This window comes from Scardinius erythrophthalmus (assembly GCF_964197995.2).
Source record: "Scardinius erythrophthalmus genome assembly, chromosome: 20".
Lineage (NCBI taxonomy): Eukaryota > Metazoa > Chordata > Actinopteri > Cypriniformes > Leuciscidae > Scardinius > Scardinius erythrophthalmus.
In genome coordinates, this window is record NC_138240.1 from 10,769,251 (window position 1) to 10,784,626 (window position 15,376).

General features: G+C 37.8%; 1 protein-coding gene across 1 annotated transcript; it reads right to left on the bottom strand.

The window, feature by feature from the left end:
• Window positions 1-1,329: 1,329 nt before the first annotated feature.
• rorca (RAR-related orphan receptor C a) lies at window positions 1,330-14,785 on the bottom strand. Its single transcript, XM_081348255.1, has 10 exons — window positions 14,407-14,785; window positions 9,168-9,253; window positions 8,117-8,258; window positions 7,446-7,901; window positions 7,018-7,139; window positions 6,630-6,762; window positions 5,965-6,072; window positions 5,615-5,725; window positions 5,412-5,524; window positions 1,330-4,297 (listed from the first exon to the last, which is right to left on the bottom strand). Exons 1-10 carry the CDS (start codon window positions 14,411-14,413, stop codon window positions 4,136-4,138), a joined length of 1,440 nt encoding a protein of 479 aa, XP_081204381.1. The 5' UTR covers window positions 14,414-14,785; the 3' UTR covers window positions 1,330-4,135.
• Window positions 14,786-15,376: the final 591 nt, after the last annotated feature.

Consider the following 15,376-nt stretch of genomic DNA (forward strand, 5'->3'; position numbering starts at 1 on the left):
TCAATACTTTTATTCAGCAAGGATACAATAAATTGATCAAAAGATTCTATTTCAAATACATGAAATAATGAATAATGAAATCTAATCTAATATCAAGTCAGCATATTATAATTATTTCTGAAGGATCATGTGATGTTAAAGATTGGAGTAATGATGCTGAAAATTCAGCTTTGCACCACATGAAAAAAAAAAACATTTTAAAATATATTCAAATAGAAAAATATTACAGTTTTTTTTTAATCAAATTGATGAGCATAAGAGGTTTTTTTAAAAACATAAAAAATCATACAGATCCCAAACTTTTGAACGGCAGTGTGTGTGTATATATATATATATATATATATATATATATATATATACACACATACATACATATACATATACATATATATATATATATATATATATTATTACTTAAGTAAAAGTACAGAAGTACTCGTTTTTAAAAGTACTTAAGTATCAAAAAGTAAATGTCAATGCATTGTTTTATTATTGTTGCATTGTTTTATGTAATACTTACAGTACCTTATGCATCAGGAATCTATGCCTGCGTACCTACTCTCATATCAATATAAAATGTATTTCTAGAACACAGTTCCAGTAGTGGGATTGAATGTGAGATTGAATAAATGCACTCAGTAACGTCCACAATGGTTTCGGACACCCAAATGGCTGTTCCCTCAAAGAGTGCCCTATTTAAATTTTTTTGGGCTTTTAGTATGAATATGTTAGCCTTACTGTTATCTAAAAGCTAGTGTGTTCCAAAACAATGACAAAATTCACATTTAGAAGACCAAACCCAACGTTGAAATTGAAAATCAGGTTGACATCAGAAACCAACATCAGTCGGATTCTGACGTCAACCCGACTTTCATTTCCAACCAAAATCATCCCGACTGACGTTACTACTTTCTACTCAAGGACCTTGAATGAAATGTATTGGAGTAAAAAGTACAATATTTGTCTTTCAAATGTAGTGAAGTTAAAGTAAAAAGATTCCAGAAAAAAATAATACTCAAGTACAGATACTCAAAAAGTGTACTTAAGTACAGTACTTAAGTAAATGTACTTTGTTAGTCCACCTCTGTATAACTGTAAATGGGGAAGTTACAATATAGTTCACATTTTATTTTGAATTAAATAAATGTGATTTTATATATATATAGAGAGAGAGAGAGAGAGAGAGAGAGAGAGAGAGAGAGAGAGAGAGAGAGAATAAGATATGGGAAGTTTTGGTATTTTAATAAAAAAAAATTCTTCTTGATTTAGACATAAAATTATGCTGGATCGTTCCTTTAGGAGTTTTTAAAGCCACAACACACTCAGTATAAAGTAAAAAGACCTTTATTACATTCTGTAATCCATGTGTTCAATCCTCATTGTACAATATTACTCTTTAATGTTTGTTTTATCCTCTGTACCCATAATATAACATAAAATTATATTCCTTAAAATCTATAATATGATTTATTTACTTAAAAATAAAGTTAAAACTGAAACAACCACAGAAGGATCATGGCAAAGAATGAAGACTCTTTTTGGGGGATTTTCTGCTTAAAAATGCTCTTTAAAAAAAATAGGATTTTAATTTTTCAAGACAAAGGATAATACTAGACAGGTGAGAAAATATGTTACAGAAAATTACCGAAATGAAGAAAAAAATATCACAAAAATAAACAAATAAAAAAACACAACAACACTAGATTCAAAGATTATATTCATCCTTAGTTTAGTTTTGATCCTATTCTGAAAAAGATCTCCAATAGCACTGATATAAGACAGGGGTAAAAGTCTTTGATACTTCTGCAATTAACATTCACAAGAAAAGTTACCATACACAGTGATCAAGGTTTAAGGTCTTCTATTTGGTGCAAGGTGTCTTGCTAGGCTAACTGAAGAAGACATTTTAGGACAGAGAACCCAGCTATCTCCCTGAGTGACTGAGTGTAGATGTAAACGCACACTTCCAGAACTACCCTCAAAGACGGGGCGAACGCTTGTGGCAGTTTGTAGGGCTGCGAATTACACTCCACAAAAATCTAAATGGTTTTTACAAAGTATGTGCACCTTGTTACAATCTTTCCCCGCCTTCACACGTCAATTGAAGTCAGTTAATACTAGAAAAGCGTAAAAAAATAAAGAAAATTTCGAGTGTAGACAGAACTTAGCGAGGAGGTGTTAAATGATCTGGAGTGCTTATGAAATCCAAGGAGATCCTTGGCTTGTGAGGGCCGTCAATACTAAAAATGGAAAGACTGATATTGCACGGGCAGACATTACGATACTGTATTAAGCACCCTGAAAATGTGTATTATACCAACTATATAAAATCTTACAAGAAAATATACAGCTAGGCACTGTTCCAGCAGTGCAAACATGAAACATCAGGCAAGCTTGTTAAGTTTAATTGTCAGGAAACTAGAGATTGATACTTATCAATCAATCGAAACATCTTTCATACCCTGTAATCTCACAAAAGCTAGAACTGGACACTGAGGGGTTTTGAAAAAGCCCTCCTTGGAGCTTCAGTTGGTGTTCTGCTTTCTGGACCACTCCTAAATCTCCCTTAAAACCAATCTTGACTTCCTGACTCGGAAGAATGGAGGCTGCTATTAAACTGCGGACAGATAGCAGATACTTTTTTGTCCTTTGTATTGAACTGCAAAGTTTTGGAACACAAACTAACCTTAGTATTCCCTAACTCAGGGGGGTAGCTGATGACTCTGTCAACCAATAGTTGTGCTATATGTGAACACAAAGGATAAAGGGGAAAAAAACAAATCACACAACACTGATCCGCACATCAGACACAATGCAAAGCATGAGGTATGGCCTGTAAATCCACATTTCCGCGGTGTCCTGGCGATTGACGGCGAGCTCAGGTTGTCCGTTGTGTCTGAAAATATATGGTTCCTTCCAGCAGCTTACTTCAGTGTTCTTTGCGTTCTCCGTTTGAGTGGTTTGCTACACGCTCACATGGAGAATCTGACTTGTCTCAGTCTCCCTCATAGTGCCATTGTCTTTCTGCCATCTAATGTGGGGCGACAGCAAAGTCCTGCTCCTGCAAAGTCCTTTTTTTTGTGGAGTATTTAAGTGCTGTCCGCCTGTTTCAAAATCAGCATGTCATGCCAATTCCAACTCCAGCCCCAGAATTCCACAGCTCTGGTTGGAAAGTCTTTGAAGGGGCTTGAGAACATTCATTCCAAGGTGCAACTTTCGATTTAGTTAGTCCTCTGCCTACATACGCTATCTACAGGCTCTCTTTATAAATATATTCTCAAATACATCTATCGTTCTACATACAGGTGGTTTCTGATCAAATGAGGATATCAAAATATCATCTAATATCTTTATCCAAGTGGCATTTGTGTGGGAAAGGGTAATAAGGATGAGGTTTTTGTTAGTTTAGTTGCATCTTTTAATTTTATATGCAAAAATAAAGAGCTCAAAAGACAACACACCACGTGCACGTGTGGTGTGTGCAATGCACTGTACGTTAGTTTGAGTCTGTGAACGTGAAGGTGCTCATGTGGCGTTTACGACTTCAGGTGTGTATACATTGGTCCCATTAAACAGTTTCTCATGGATTCAAAACTGTTTCTCTACAGAAACCAAGTCTCAAGAGCTTGTTTTACATATGGGGCAGGAATACATAATACATTCTGTCGTAATCCTGAGGCTTTGCCACTTGTCAGTTGGGTTACATTCATAGTTCTCTTCCTAAGAGTACTTGGAAAATGGTCCAGGGAAATATCCACTTTTCAAGCACTTCCTTTTTGTAAGGGAGATCTAGGATCTCCAGGTTTCAAAATCAAAAATACATCATGTACTCCGTTTGAGTCACTATATGTAGGTAACATGAGTAATGGTAACCAGCACCTTAAATGACTGCTGTCATTTAAAAGTGTCTCATAAGAAATCTGGGTCCTGTTCAAATAGAGGAGTGAATCACTCCATCAGGAGGGAGGTTACAGATGGAGTCCTAAAGTGTAATGTGCAAGATTGTCAGTGCATTGCTGGTTTTTCTCAAACACATATCCATCTACCTCCTATTTCCCTTCCCTGTCTTTCTTGATCTTTCTCTCCCTCTCTCTATTTCTTGCTCATCAGAGCCAATATGACACTTCAATGAATGTTAGCCCTCGGTGGAGTCTGGGAAGGTGATCTCGCTGCAGAAAACCTCTCTGTAGAGAGCAGGGAAGTTGTAGGCCGTTTCTGGGTGAAGGAGGCGGAAAAACTCCAGCTTATCAATATGGAGGTTGCTAATGGACTTCATCATGGGTAACTTGGACACCATCTGTTGAATCAATAGAAAAAGAAAAGACAGTTATAAAATGTTCCTACATAACTTCATTGGTACAAAAATAAAAATAAAATAAAGGGCTTTCAGATGACTAATAGACATATTTTTTTATATTATTATTTCATTTGATTGAATGATTAAATATTCAATATTGTAATGTAAATGTTTTTGCAGTGAAAAGCACTCTGAACTTTAATGAGTTTTATACAGTACCAAAAGTTCAAAAGTTTTGGGTCGGTAAGATCTTTTTCTCTTACGCTCTCTCATGCTCACCAAGGCTGCATTTACTTAATCGAAATACAGTAAAAATACAGTAAACACAGTAATATTGTGAAATATTATTACAATTTAAAGTAACTGTTTTCTGTTTTAATATATTTTAAAATGAAATACATTCTTGTAATGGAAAAGCTGAATTTCCAGCGTCATTACTCCAGGCTTCAGTATCACATGATCCTTTAGAAATCATTCTAATATGCTGATTTGGTGCTTAAGAAACATTTCTTCTTATTATTATCAATGTAAAAACAGTTAACCATGTAAAAAAAATAATAAAAATTAAGTTAAAAATTGTAAACCATGTTATGTTATGCATTGATTTGAAATACAACACTTTTGTATAATTTTAAACGTCTTTACTGTATTTTTTTTTATCAATTTCATGCACCCTTGTTGAATATTTTTTTTACATCTTAAAAAAAATCTTACTGACCTTACTGAAACTTTTGAACGGTAGTGTATGTGTGTAACAAGTAATTGGGCAATTTGTATAAAATATAATTTAAATCTGAATTAAATTTCACCATAAAAGAATGCAACTGACTTTAGTTAAATGTCCCGTCTTGATTTGATTTATAAAGTATTCCAAACAAGACGTTTGCGAAGTTGAACTCTTGTAGTTCAAATCTTCTGCAGTCAATTCAGAAGGTTTTGATCAGTTTTCAGAATTCACACATAATATGAAACAGTAAGAATGTCAAATTTAACAAGCATGACTATATTTATTAACTGCATATGTTTATTTTGAATATCCTGATTTTCTCACATTTAACAGCTGTGAGAGTATGAACTTGCTTTTCCATTCAATCTTTGGACTTTTTCCCAGTACCTTTGACAGTTTCTCCTCATTGGCACCACTTTTATGAAGCCAGTGTTGCAACGCAACATAGACCTTCTCCTGAAGTTTCTTCACCTTCTGGGCATCTGTCAACCAAGGTCGGTCTATGAAATAAATTAGTGGAAGAGTAAACTCAAATGTCTGTAAAGACTGATAAAAGTTAAAGATTACTTTGAATGTTATAGTAAAACTACCTGGAGACAGAAGCACAGTGGCGGTAAACAGAGCCATCTCCTCTTCAGACAGCTGTAGCCGGCTCAGGGTTTTAGCCATCTCAAACACAGCACTCACCAGATCATCACAGCCTAGAGTCAGGAAAAATACAGAAAATTTAGCAGTCATTCAATTGACCTGGAAATTGACCTATTTTCCATTTAAATTAATGTTTCTTTAGGTCAAAATAAAGAGTAATCGTGACTTCATTATATGATTATACAGCACTTGGTGTACCATTGCTCAGGTTAATTGCACACAAGTACCCAACATGCCCTTTGAAATGCTACAGGGTGCTAAATTATGCGAAAGGTCTAGGGAGGAGACTCACCGAGCGATTTAAAGAGCTGCGGGCTTGTGAACTTTCCATCGAACAACAGCGTGTTGTTGATTGGGTTGTAGGCCCGACACATTCGGATCAATAGCACATCCAAGCAGCCTGGATGGTCAGCGCCACATAGAAGATGGATAAAGGAAAGGCAGGAAAGAGGGAGGCAGATGGGAGAGACAGGCAAAAGAATGCTCCACACGTACACAGAGGAAAACAAAAAACAATTGGGATTTAATAGCATAAATTACAAAATGTTTTCAAATTGAGGATTCATTAAAACAGTCATCATTTTCACAGATAAATAGTGATGTCAACATTCAATAGAATGGCATGATGGTTGTTTTAAAGAGAGAGAGAAAGAAAAAAAAAGTGTTTTTTGTTTTCATTTAAATAACAAATGGGGTAAAACGCACACCACACAATGCACAAAGGGAGGACACAAACGGGAAGAAAGAGTGAGAGAAAACGACAAAGAGCCATTGTCAGAACACAGATGAGAAACTAAGAATACATACGGTCTCAAACTATCATACTATAAATATACTGTATTAGAAGATTTAACTAGAGATATAAACTTGGCACTTAAGAGTATTTACTGCAGGTATTCACTAATGTGGAAAACAGTATCTGATTTGGTTGCGGTCTTGCACAGAGTTGATGCTGACCTGCTTTCAGAAGGATAATCTGGTCATTTTGACACAAGTCCATGAATCCAGAGATACGCTTGGCAAACTCCACCACGTACTGGATGGCGTTCGTGATGTGCACAGCACACTGCTGCCACAACATCTCTGTGGACTTGGATAAAGAAATATATGTTAGACACTTCCACGGCCCATCCACATTCTGATCGCAATAATGATGAGCATGTGGCATAGTTTTTAATCCACTTTTAATTAGGCTGCTAAAAAATTATTGTATTCTGTGGGATTAATTTACGTGGAATGTGAGGTTGGGTAATTGCTAGGATCACAACGTACACATCATAAAACTTGCTGTTACACCCCATGGTATTAGAAAGTGTGATGCATCTCATTGGCAGTTGACAGATACCTTGTTTTGGTAGACGCGTATCTCCTCATGTGTATAGAGGGTCCAAGCCAATCTCTTCAGTTCTTCTGAGCTGTACTGACTTGTCTCGATGTGGGATTTGACCACATTCTGTGTAATCCGTTCTAAAGGAAACATACATTTATACAATTAAACCATGCACAACATCTTTACAAAGTTTGTTAACTATGGAAGCATATAGGAATATATGATATATTGGCAGATATTAGTTATATTATTACTGAATTTATCAGTAAATATTGGATATTTAAATGTACATGCTCATTTACAAGTTAATATTAAAAACTATTATACATTTAAATATATTTATATATTTAAATAGGTAAAACTATTAAATATTTTAAAAATGTTACATTTTTTTTGATCAGTAGTTAAAATAAAATAAAATACAATTCTTACAGTGTACTAACCAATTTCCATCAAGGAACAGCCTTCAGGTGGGTTAAGTAATGAGCGAGTGTAGAGTCCTGACTCGTGCAGGGTCTGGTACTCATGTTTGATGTGTGTCACGTCACTAAATTCATGTCTGCTGGGCTCAGGAGAACTCTGGGAGGACGAACTGCTCCCACCGCTTCCCCCCAGCAGCTCTAGGCTGCAGTAGTCGGCGGCTTCCTCCGGTGTGAGCGGAAGATCCAACAGGAGACCGTCTGGTAGCGTGGTTATGTCATCCAGGTCGCTAAGGGTGGTGCTGGAGCCCCGGCTGTAGGCCCGGCCATGGCTGATGCCTTTCTCCCCGGCCTCATCACCAGTGTGGCCAGGTCCACCATTGCTCAGAACCCCTGCCCGCTCCTGGGACTGCTGGTGCTTCTGAACCTCAGCATAGAGGCTGTCACGCTGCTTTTTTGACATGCGGCCAAACTTCACCGCTGCAGAGAAAAAAGGAGTTTGTTGAAAGAAAGACAACGTAAAATTTGATTGTTGATTAGAACTGACAAAACGGGCCAACATTATACCACATATAGCCAGTGGCCATTGGCTATACAAAGTCATTACATTCACACTGAGACCACAGCGGTGTTTAACAGGACTCAAGTAGACTCCACTTCCAGTAGAAAACTCCCTTAATTTAGATTAGACTCACCATCGCGGCTCATGCCCAGTGCCAGACACTTCTGCAGGCGGCAGTGCTGGCAGCGATTGCGATTGGTTCGGTCAATAAGACAGTTCCTCTGCCTCGAGCAGGAGTATATCGCATTGTTCTGCTGACTTCGGCGGAAGAAGCCCTTTATGAATGAAAAAGGGGGGAAAAAAGAAGAAAACTGAAGTCAAGAAGAGGCTGCGTTTCCATTTCCTCCATGTTTGTAAATCAATTAAGTATTAAATATCAAGGATAACATCGTAAAATCAGGGTTAAATTTTAAATTAACTCTAAAACCTCATTCTTTTCAAAGCATAGAAAAATCTCAAGGACTTTCTGTATGGATTTGGCCACCAGTGCCGTTGTATGATCATTTATTAATGCCATGTACCCTGGTGGTTCGAAAACATGGTTGAGTAATGGGATTCAATTCAAATTTGGCATTTGACAAAGACTTTCGGGCAGAGAGTCTGAAACAGTAGATCAGCTCTGGCACACACTGTGTATCCTTTGGTCAAATACAAGCTGATTGAGATTTCTGACTGGTCAGAAAGCCAATCAGATAAAGAGGTTGTATTGTTTACTGTTTCAGGGAACAGTCTGAAGGCGTCATCAGGGTGTAACTACAAGGTGCTCTACATTTTAACAAGTCTTGTACACTTACGCTGTTTATTATTATTTTTCCCTCAAGCAATGGGAACATTTCATGGAAAACAGATCAACAGAAACCTTTAAACCAACTCTAAGAAATGTAGGTCTCCTAAAAAAATGTAGCATCATTTACTCACCCTCATGTTGTTTCAATGTACATAGGAGTTTTTTCTTCCATGGAACACGATATTTCCATATGATGAAAGTCAAAGGTGTTCAATGTTGTTTTAGGTCCTTTTGACTATCACCGTATGGACAAAAATCTTTAAAACATCATTTATGTTGCGCAGAAGAAAGACACATTTGGAATGACGTGAGGGCGAGTAAATTATGATATAATGGGTGAACTATCCCTTTAAGCCTTATTGAGCAAAAGGAAAGATGACAAAGGATGCTCACTTACCTTGCAGCCTTCACAAGTGATCACCCCATAGTGGATGCCCGATGACTTGTCTCCGCAAATCTTGCAGGGGATTACTTCGATTTGAGCTAAGAGAGGGAGAAGTGGTTGAAACATTAGCTAGAGTTATCCAGCACACAGCCTATAGAAGAGTCCTGGCTCAAAGCACAAAGCATTGAAAGCCATTCGCTATCTACATAACAGATCTAAAGCGAGCTACAGCAGCGTTCTTTGTTTGACACATTGATCTTTGAGCAATCGATCAATAGCATAAAATAAATATAGGCCGACACAAAGCCTGAAGGTCTGGTTTGACTCTCACAGGGACGTGGAAACTTCGCTAGTGTCATATTCTTTCAATAATAATAATGAACAGCTAACGCACAATGAGTGGGGTCAATCGCTGCAGCACATATTCAAAGACTCAGGGTTTTGACCCACTCAGGATGACATAACAAGTCCTTGCACCACAGAATCAAAAACAGCTTTATTAACAAAGCTTGCTCTCTGCTTGGCATAGTTGTGCTGGAATTAAGCGGATTGTGATGCTCTGTGTGGGAATTATAAACAGCTGCAGGTTCATGAATAGCGCCTTTGAGTGCAAAGAGTGCTTTAGAACTATACAAAACTGAGTATATACACAACAAAATGTGCACAAGTAAGTCCTCCTCATCCCATTAAAACAAGCTGTTCTTTTCATTACACTGTTTATCTAAGTAGAAGCGCCATCCCAGAATAGCAGGTCGATAGCATTTATCTGCAGTGACCTCAGGTTAAACACTAGGACCTATTGCAGATGAGTCAAATGATACAGGATGGATCCCATCCAATAAAGGTTATTTCCAGGGAGCACTGTCCTCTCAGGTGAACTTGATGTAGGAAATGTGTTTAACATTAATATGTTTTACGCAATGACGCAATATCTTAGGTAACGGCTAATGTGTTGTGACAAAGAGAACCGGCCGTCCAGGGATAATGACATGAGGACTTACACTTCAGGCCGAATGCTAGCTGATGCGTGCATCACATGTGTGAGCAATGGAGGTCGAGAGTGGGGGGAAAAAGAGAGAGAGAAGGAGAGACACGTCTGCCTGACATTTCCAGAAGCTAGGTTGATAAACACAATCTCCTGAAGTAATTTTCAAACACTGAGGAGGAAAATAAAGTTTATTCCATAATGTAATATGCCAGTGAAATTACTAAATGGAACATATTCATTCTTTTTCGTTCGCTCTCTTTCCTTCTACCCCATTCTGAGCCCCTAGCCCCCACCCTCCCTGTGTTATATAACTGCTGTCTGGCAACATTCCATGAACACACTCATTCAGAGGAGATCACCCTAGCAACGCAGTGACGAGCATTCCTCCCTCCCACCCCTCCCACGTTCCCATTGGCTCGTGACGGCGTAGCTTTGATTCTGACTCGCCCGCTCACATGCCACTCACCTGCGTAGCATGGTCAGGCTATGTGGCTTAGCTGTTCTACTGACACACTTTCCTACTGAGCCGAGGGAGGCGCTTGTACGGTAGCCTCGCAAGCTCTGTAATCTGATTACATTTTTTGTTTTTCCTTTTTTTTTCTTCCTCTTGGCATGTTTAAGGTGGAACCACAAAATCAAAGACCATCATATTATCAGGAAAACCAGTCATTTAAGTTTCAGACAAATCCAAAGCCACTATGATTAACCTTTTTATCGGAGACATAAGATCAAGAGGCGCATTTTATGTAATGGCATGGGCCTGATTTATGACTTTTGCACACTTGAAATATCTACAGTACACTCATTAAGGGCCCTGTAACTTACACTTGCCCTCAACATGTGGCAGCCTGTCAAGAATTTGAGCACAGTCCCAGCTGTCTCAGAGCTCTCACATAAAACTATTTTTAAGCTATGGCTTCTGTGCATGGCGACTGGAGGTTGAATTTATCAAGCCTTTTAAGTTTTACCTAGCCTATCGAGTTTTCCCATGCTATGCGTCAGGTGTTTTTATACACACACACACACACACACAAAACAAAACCTTTCATATTGTGACTCTCACATTGTAAAATGACAGGTAAAAGCGCTCTGAACTGACTACAAAGGAAGTATGCCTGAAATATGAAGTATTACAGCTTTTTGCCATAATATCAATGAATTCTGGTCAATTTATTAATGAAAAATGTGAAAAAAAATGAACAAAATATTTGAGGTCAGAGAGGATGACAGATTCACAAAAAAGATGCCTGCCAGTTGTTTTGGTAATACAGTCAGGAACCTTTGACATTCAGGCTGTGTATAAAAGGCAAACATCTCCTTTTGTCAGGATTATTCATCAAGCCAATCTCCCATAAACACTTACGCAAATGAAACGTATATCAAACAGCTCTTGTTTGTTTAGCACTGCTATAGAAACCGGAGGAGAAACACAGTCAGATTGACGAAAAACTAATTAAGAGGAGATTTATTAGAGTGCTATGTTTATCAGGGCAAGATGGAGTTAGTAATCTAGCTCTTCTTATCTCCTCTCTTTAGGCCACTCTATGTCACTTAGTCAGTATGTCAGTCCATCGAACACCAGTCAGCAGTTTACTGCGTGATGCTGGGAAAAACCCAAGACAAGTGCAGAGACTATGCCCTTTTATCTCAAATAATCAAACAACTTTGTTCGGCAACGTCCAAAGGTCCCGTTTACCTTGCACTTAGCATTTGCATCAGAGTGCTTAGCTAACCTAACCTAACCTGTGTGAGATTTGTGTGCACAGTCCATATTAGAGTCAATTTTGGAGCCTGCTCTGCGTCCCCACCAGCTAGTTTGCTTTGATCACAAGCAAACAGGGTGCCATTTGCATTCACTTACACGTATGTGAGATTTCAAAGCAGTTTTGTGGTCAGCAGTAATGATTTTTCCTCTTCCACACATCACTTAAAAGTGACCTACCTACAGTATACTAAGTAAATTGAGATTGTGGAATGACACCGCAAGACTCTCTTTAAATATGCACAGAGGGATTGAGTAATTCTTTGGTATAAGTAACAACACCAAGTTGAAAAACATGAGCTGATAGGGAGTGTAAGGTGACTCTTGATGGGCATTAATTATCTTGATGCCTGCTGGGATTAGGAAACAATAAAAGTCTCATTCAAATAATAAAATAGGAATTTTAGAAAAATGTGTATGAACATATTAAGATGGAAACTGGTTGGTCATTATTATTAATGAGCCATGAGTCATAGCAAAAATACGTTTTTATTTAATACATATAAACTAAAACACCATAACTTATGTGTGTAACAATTATGATGTTCTTATTGTTAAACCATTGTCTGAGAAAACTCTTAAAAATCTTGATTTTTTTGAATCCCTTATCAAGTGGCTGGTCACATTCTCCCATTGCCTGGGCTTAAGTTGTGGTTTAAATGAATGGAAAGTCCATGGGTAGGTGTCAAAGTGCCACTGTATTAAGCTGCTCAGAATTCATTTATAGACGGCTCATTGCCTAAGTCTTCAAAGCCATGGTGGCTTAAAAGTTACAGCACTCTGCATATAGAAGAGTGTCTTTCCTCTGGATCATGGATAAAGTCAAAAGAAACCTACTGAATATATAACACCCTTTTAATTTCATTTTGCTACATCTCGGCACATTTTTCTACTTAGTTTCTTTTCAGCACATTCTGGGAATTTCAACTAACAAAAGTCTATACATTCCAATGGCAATGCAGAAATATAACTAACTCCAGAATATAACATTACTAGGATATAAAAACTATTACAATCTATTAAAGTTAGCTAATATATCTGAAATCACACGCAACTAAGCTTGACTGAGCCCTTGTTGTTACGCATTCGCACCAAAGCAGGCGCTGTTTCCTTCATACAGAATTTCAGGTTTAGTGTACAGTTTGCCATCACACGTTTGGCATGCTGAGATTCAGCACTGGGTAAAGGTTAAAATAAAATGCCAATAAGGAAAACAGTTAACAGATCTTAAAACTGTCCAATTCGCGCCATGATATATCAGTGCTGTAATATGCTGTGTAATCCTCAATGACAGAAGTAGGTCAATGGAGCAGAAAGACTGTCAGACCGGCGGCCATGCTGAGACTGAAAAACAACAACACGCAGCAGATACACCCCATTCCCTGTGCCCCAACAGCTCACAATCACATACTGACATGCAGAGATCTCCCCAGAACTTAACGATAAGCTTTTTCACGATAAAGACACAAACATTCAGCTCAAGTTCAATATGGCGGTTAAGAGCTTATACGTGACCAAAGACATAACAACTTTACGCACGACCATAATGCAGTATTTGAACTTTACATTAAGTAAGCATGCAGTTCAAATAACAGCACTTAGTGATTATTATATTTTTAAGCATTTACAAACACTTTGTTTGATTCTTACATAATGAGGTGCGCTTAGCGGCAGCTAACAGTAACTACAGTGAGACGATTGTTGCCAAATCAAGCAAAAACAAGCAACCAGGTATAAAAAAAAACTAAATAAAAAGCAACTTTAACTTTTATAAGCAAATAATGGAAAAAATAGATTTATTCTATCAATAATGCATCAATTAGCTACACAAGTCCAGTTGTAACTTGCTACAAATTACGTCATTTCAATAACTATAACCCTTTAATCATAATCAAAATGTTTCACATACAACCGGCCATCTAACTTATTAAATACATCTCTTTCATGCCTACCCCTTCAGCAAAAGGACGTGGTTACATATTTACATGCTTGACTATTCTGACAAAAAAGGCAAAACATTAACTGGCCATTTTTATGAGACTATATGAAACGAAAAGAAGAAAAACAATCACAAAGTGGTTTTAAAAAAAAAAAAAAAAAAAAAACACGGCACAAGGTATCGCAGAACGGACATGGCAACCCAGAGAGACGTTTCCAACATGACGTTAATCGCTTCCCTCTCACGCCTGCAAGCGAAGAAACCAAACAGAGCTATGCAAAGTTTATGATTTCCGTGTAGGCTACTGGTTATATTCGGTACATTTTTGAGTAGTGAGAAACTATCAAAGTAGTTAAGAAACATGTTACAAACAAGCAACTGTTGCAGATTATCTGAGCGATATTTTTGCGCGCTTGCGCGTGCTTTAGCCTATACTTTGATTAAAACTTTGCGCAGTTCGTGCAATATCAAAGCAAACACAATCACAAATGTCAAAGTGACAGTTTTTTCAATTATTAGACAATTTTATTTTGTTTCTAAAAATGCATTTTCTTTAACTTACCTCTCATTTTGATGATATTATCTGCGAATGATAATATAACTCCAGCACATTTGAACAGCGCCGACAGTAAAACTCAGGTGAAAATTGGAAAACTCCAAAACAGAGCAGTTGTAAAAAAATAACAACTACACTTCATAAGTTATTGCACAGCCTACTTGTTCTTCTCATCCGGTTGTTCAAAGTAAATTCCGCTTCATCATTGCCTTTTTTTTCCCCCCTGCGTAAATGCGCGCTCTGTCGGCTATGTAATAAAATGATGCCCTCTACTCTTTCCCTCTTTCTGCGTCTGTGCTTCTCTGTAGTCTAACCTACTTTCGGCGCGTGGACTCTCACATGATCTAGCTCCACTGGCCCGCCTAGTGCCCCCAGGCAGCGGCGCGCGCTCCCGCACTCGGGCACGCGCTTTAAGGAGGATCCGTGTGCCAGAGCTCGAGCGCGCGTGGGAAAGTGTGGCAGTGTGTCAGTGTCACCACAACAGTATCGTGGGAATCTCTCGCGGGCTCGCGGTTCCAGCGGCTGCGATTGTTTGCGATTACAGCACAGCCCACTAAAAAAAAAAAAAAAAAAAAAAAAAAGGTAATAAAAAAATAAATAAAAGCAAACGTGCTTTACTTGACTGCTACTGAGGCTTTAAACACATTTGCATCTAGTGATAAATAGTCAAATAATTCAATTAGGTGAAAAGGTCAGAGAAAACATTTTTATCGGTTTAAAACAGACCAGCTCAGCATAAAGTTATTATTTTAGTGACAGTGTATTTCTTTCATAAAGTAAAAACAGGTTAAGGGAATTTCTGTAGGCTACAATATTATTATGCTTTCTGGGGGGTTGTCTAAGTGAGATTTTACTAAATTTTTCACAAATTTCCATGTTTATGGATATTTTGCAGCTATGTGTATTGATTTTAACTCCAGGTTAGTCAAATGCCTAAATTACAGCCAACTGAAATCACAGCCAAAACACCTATAAA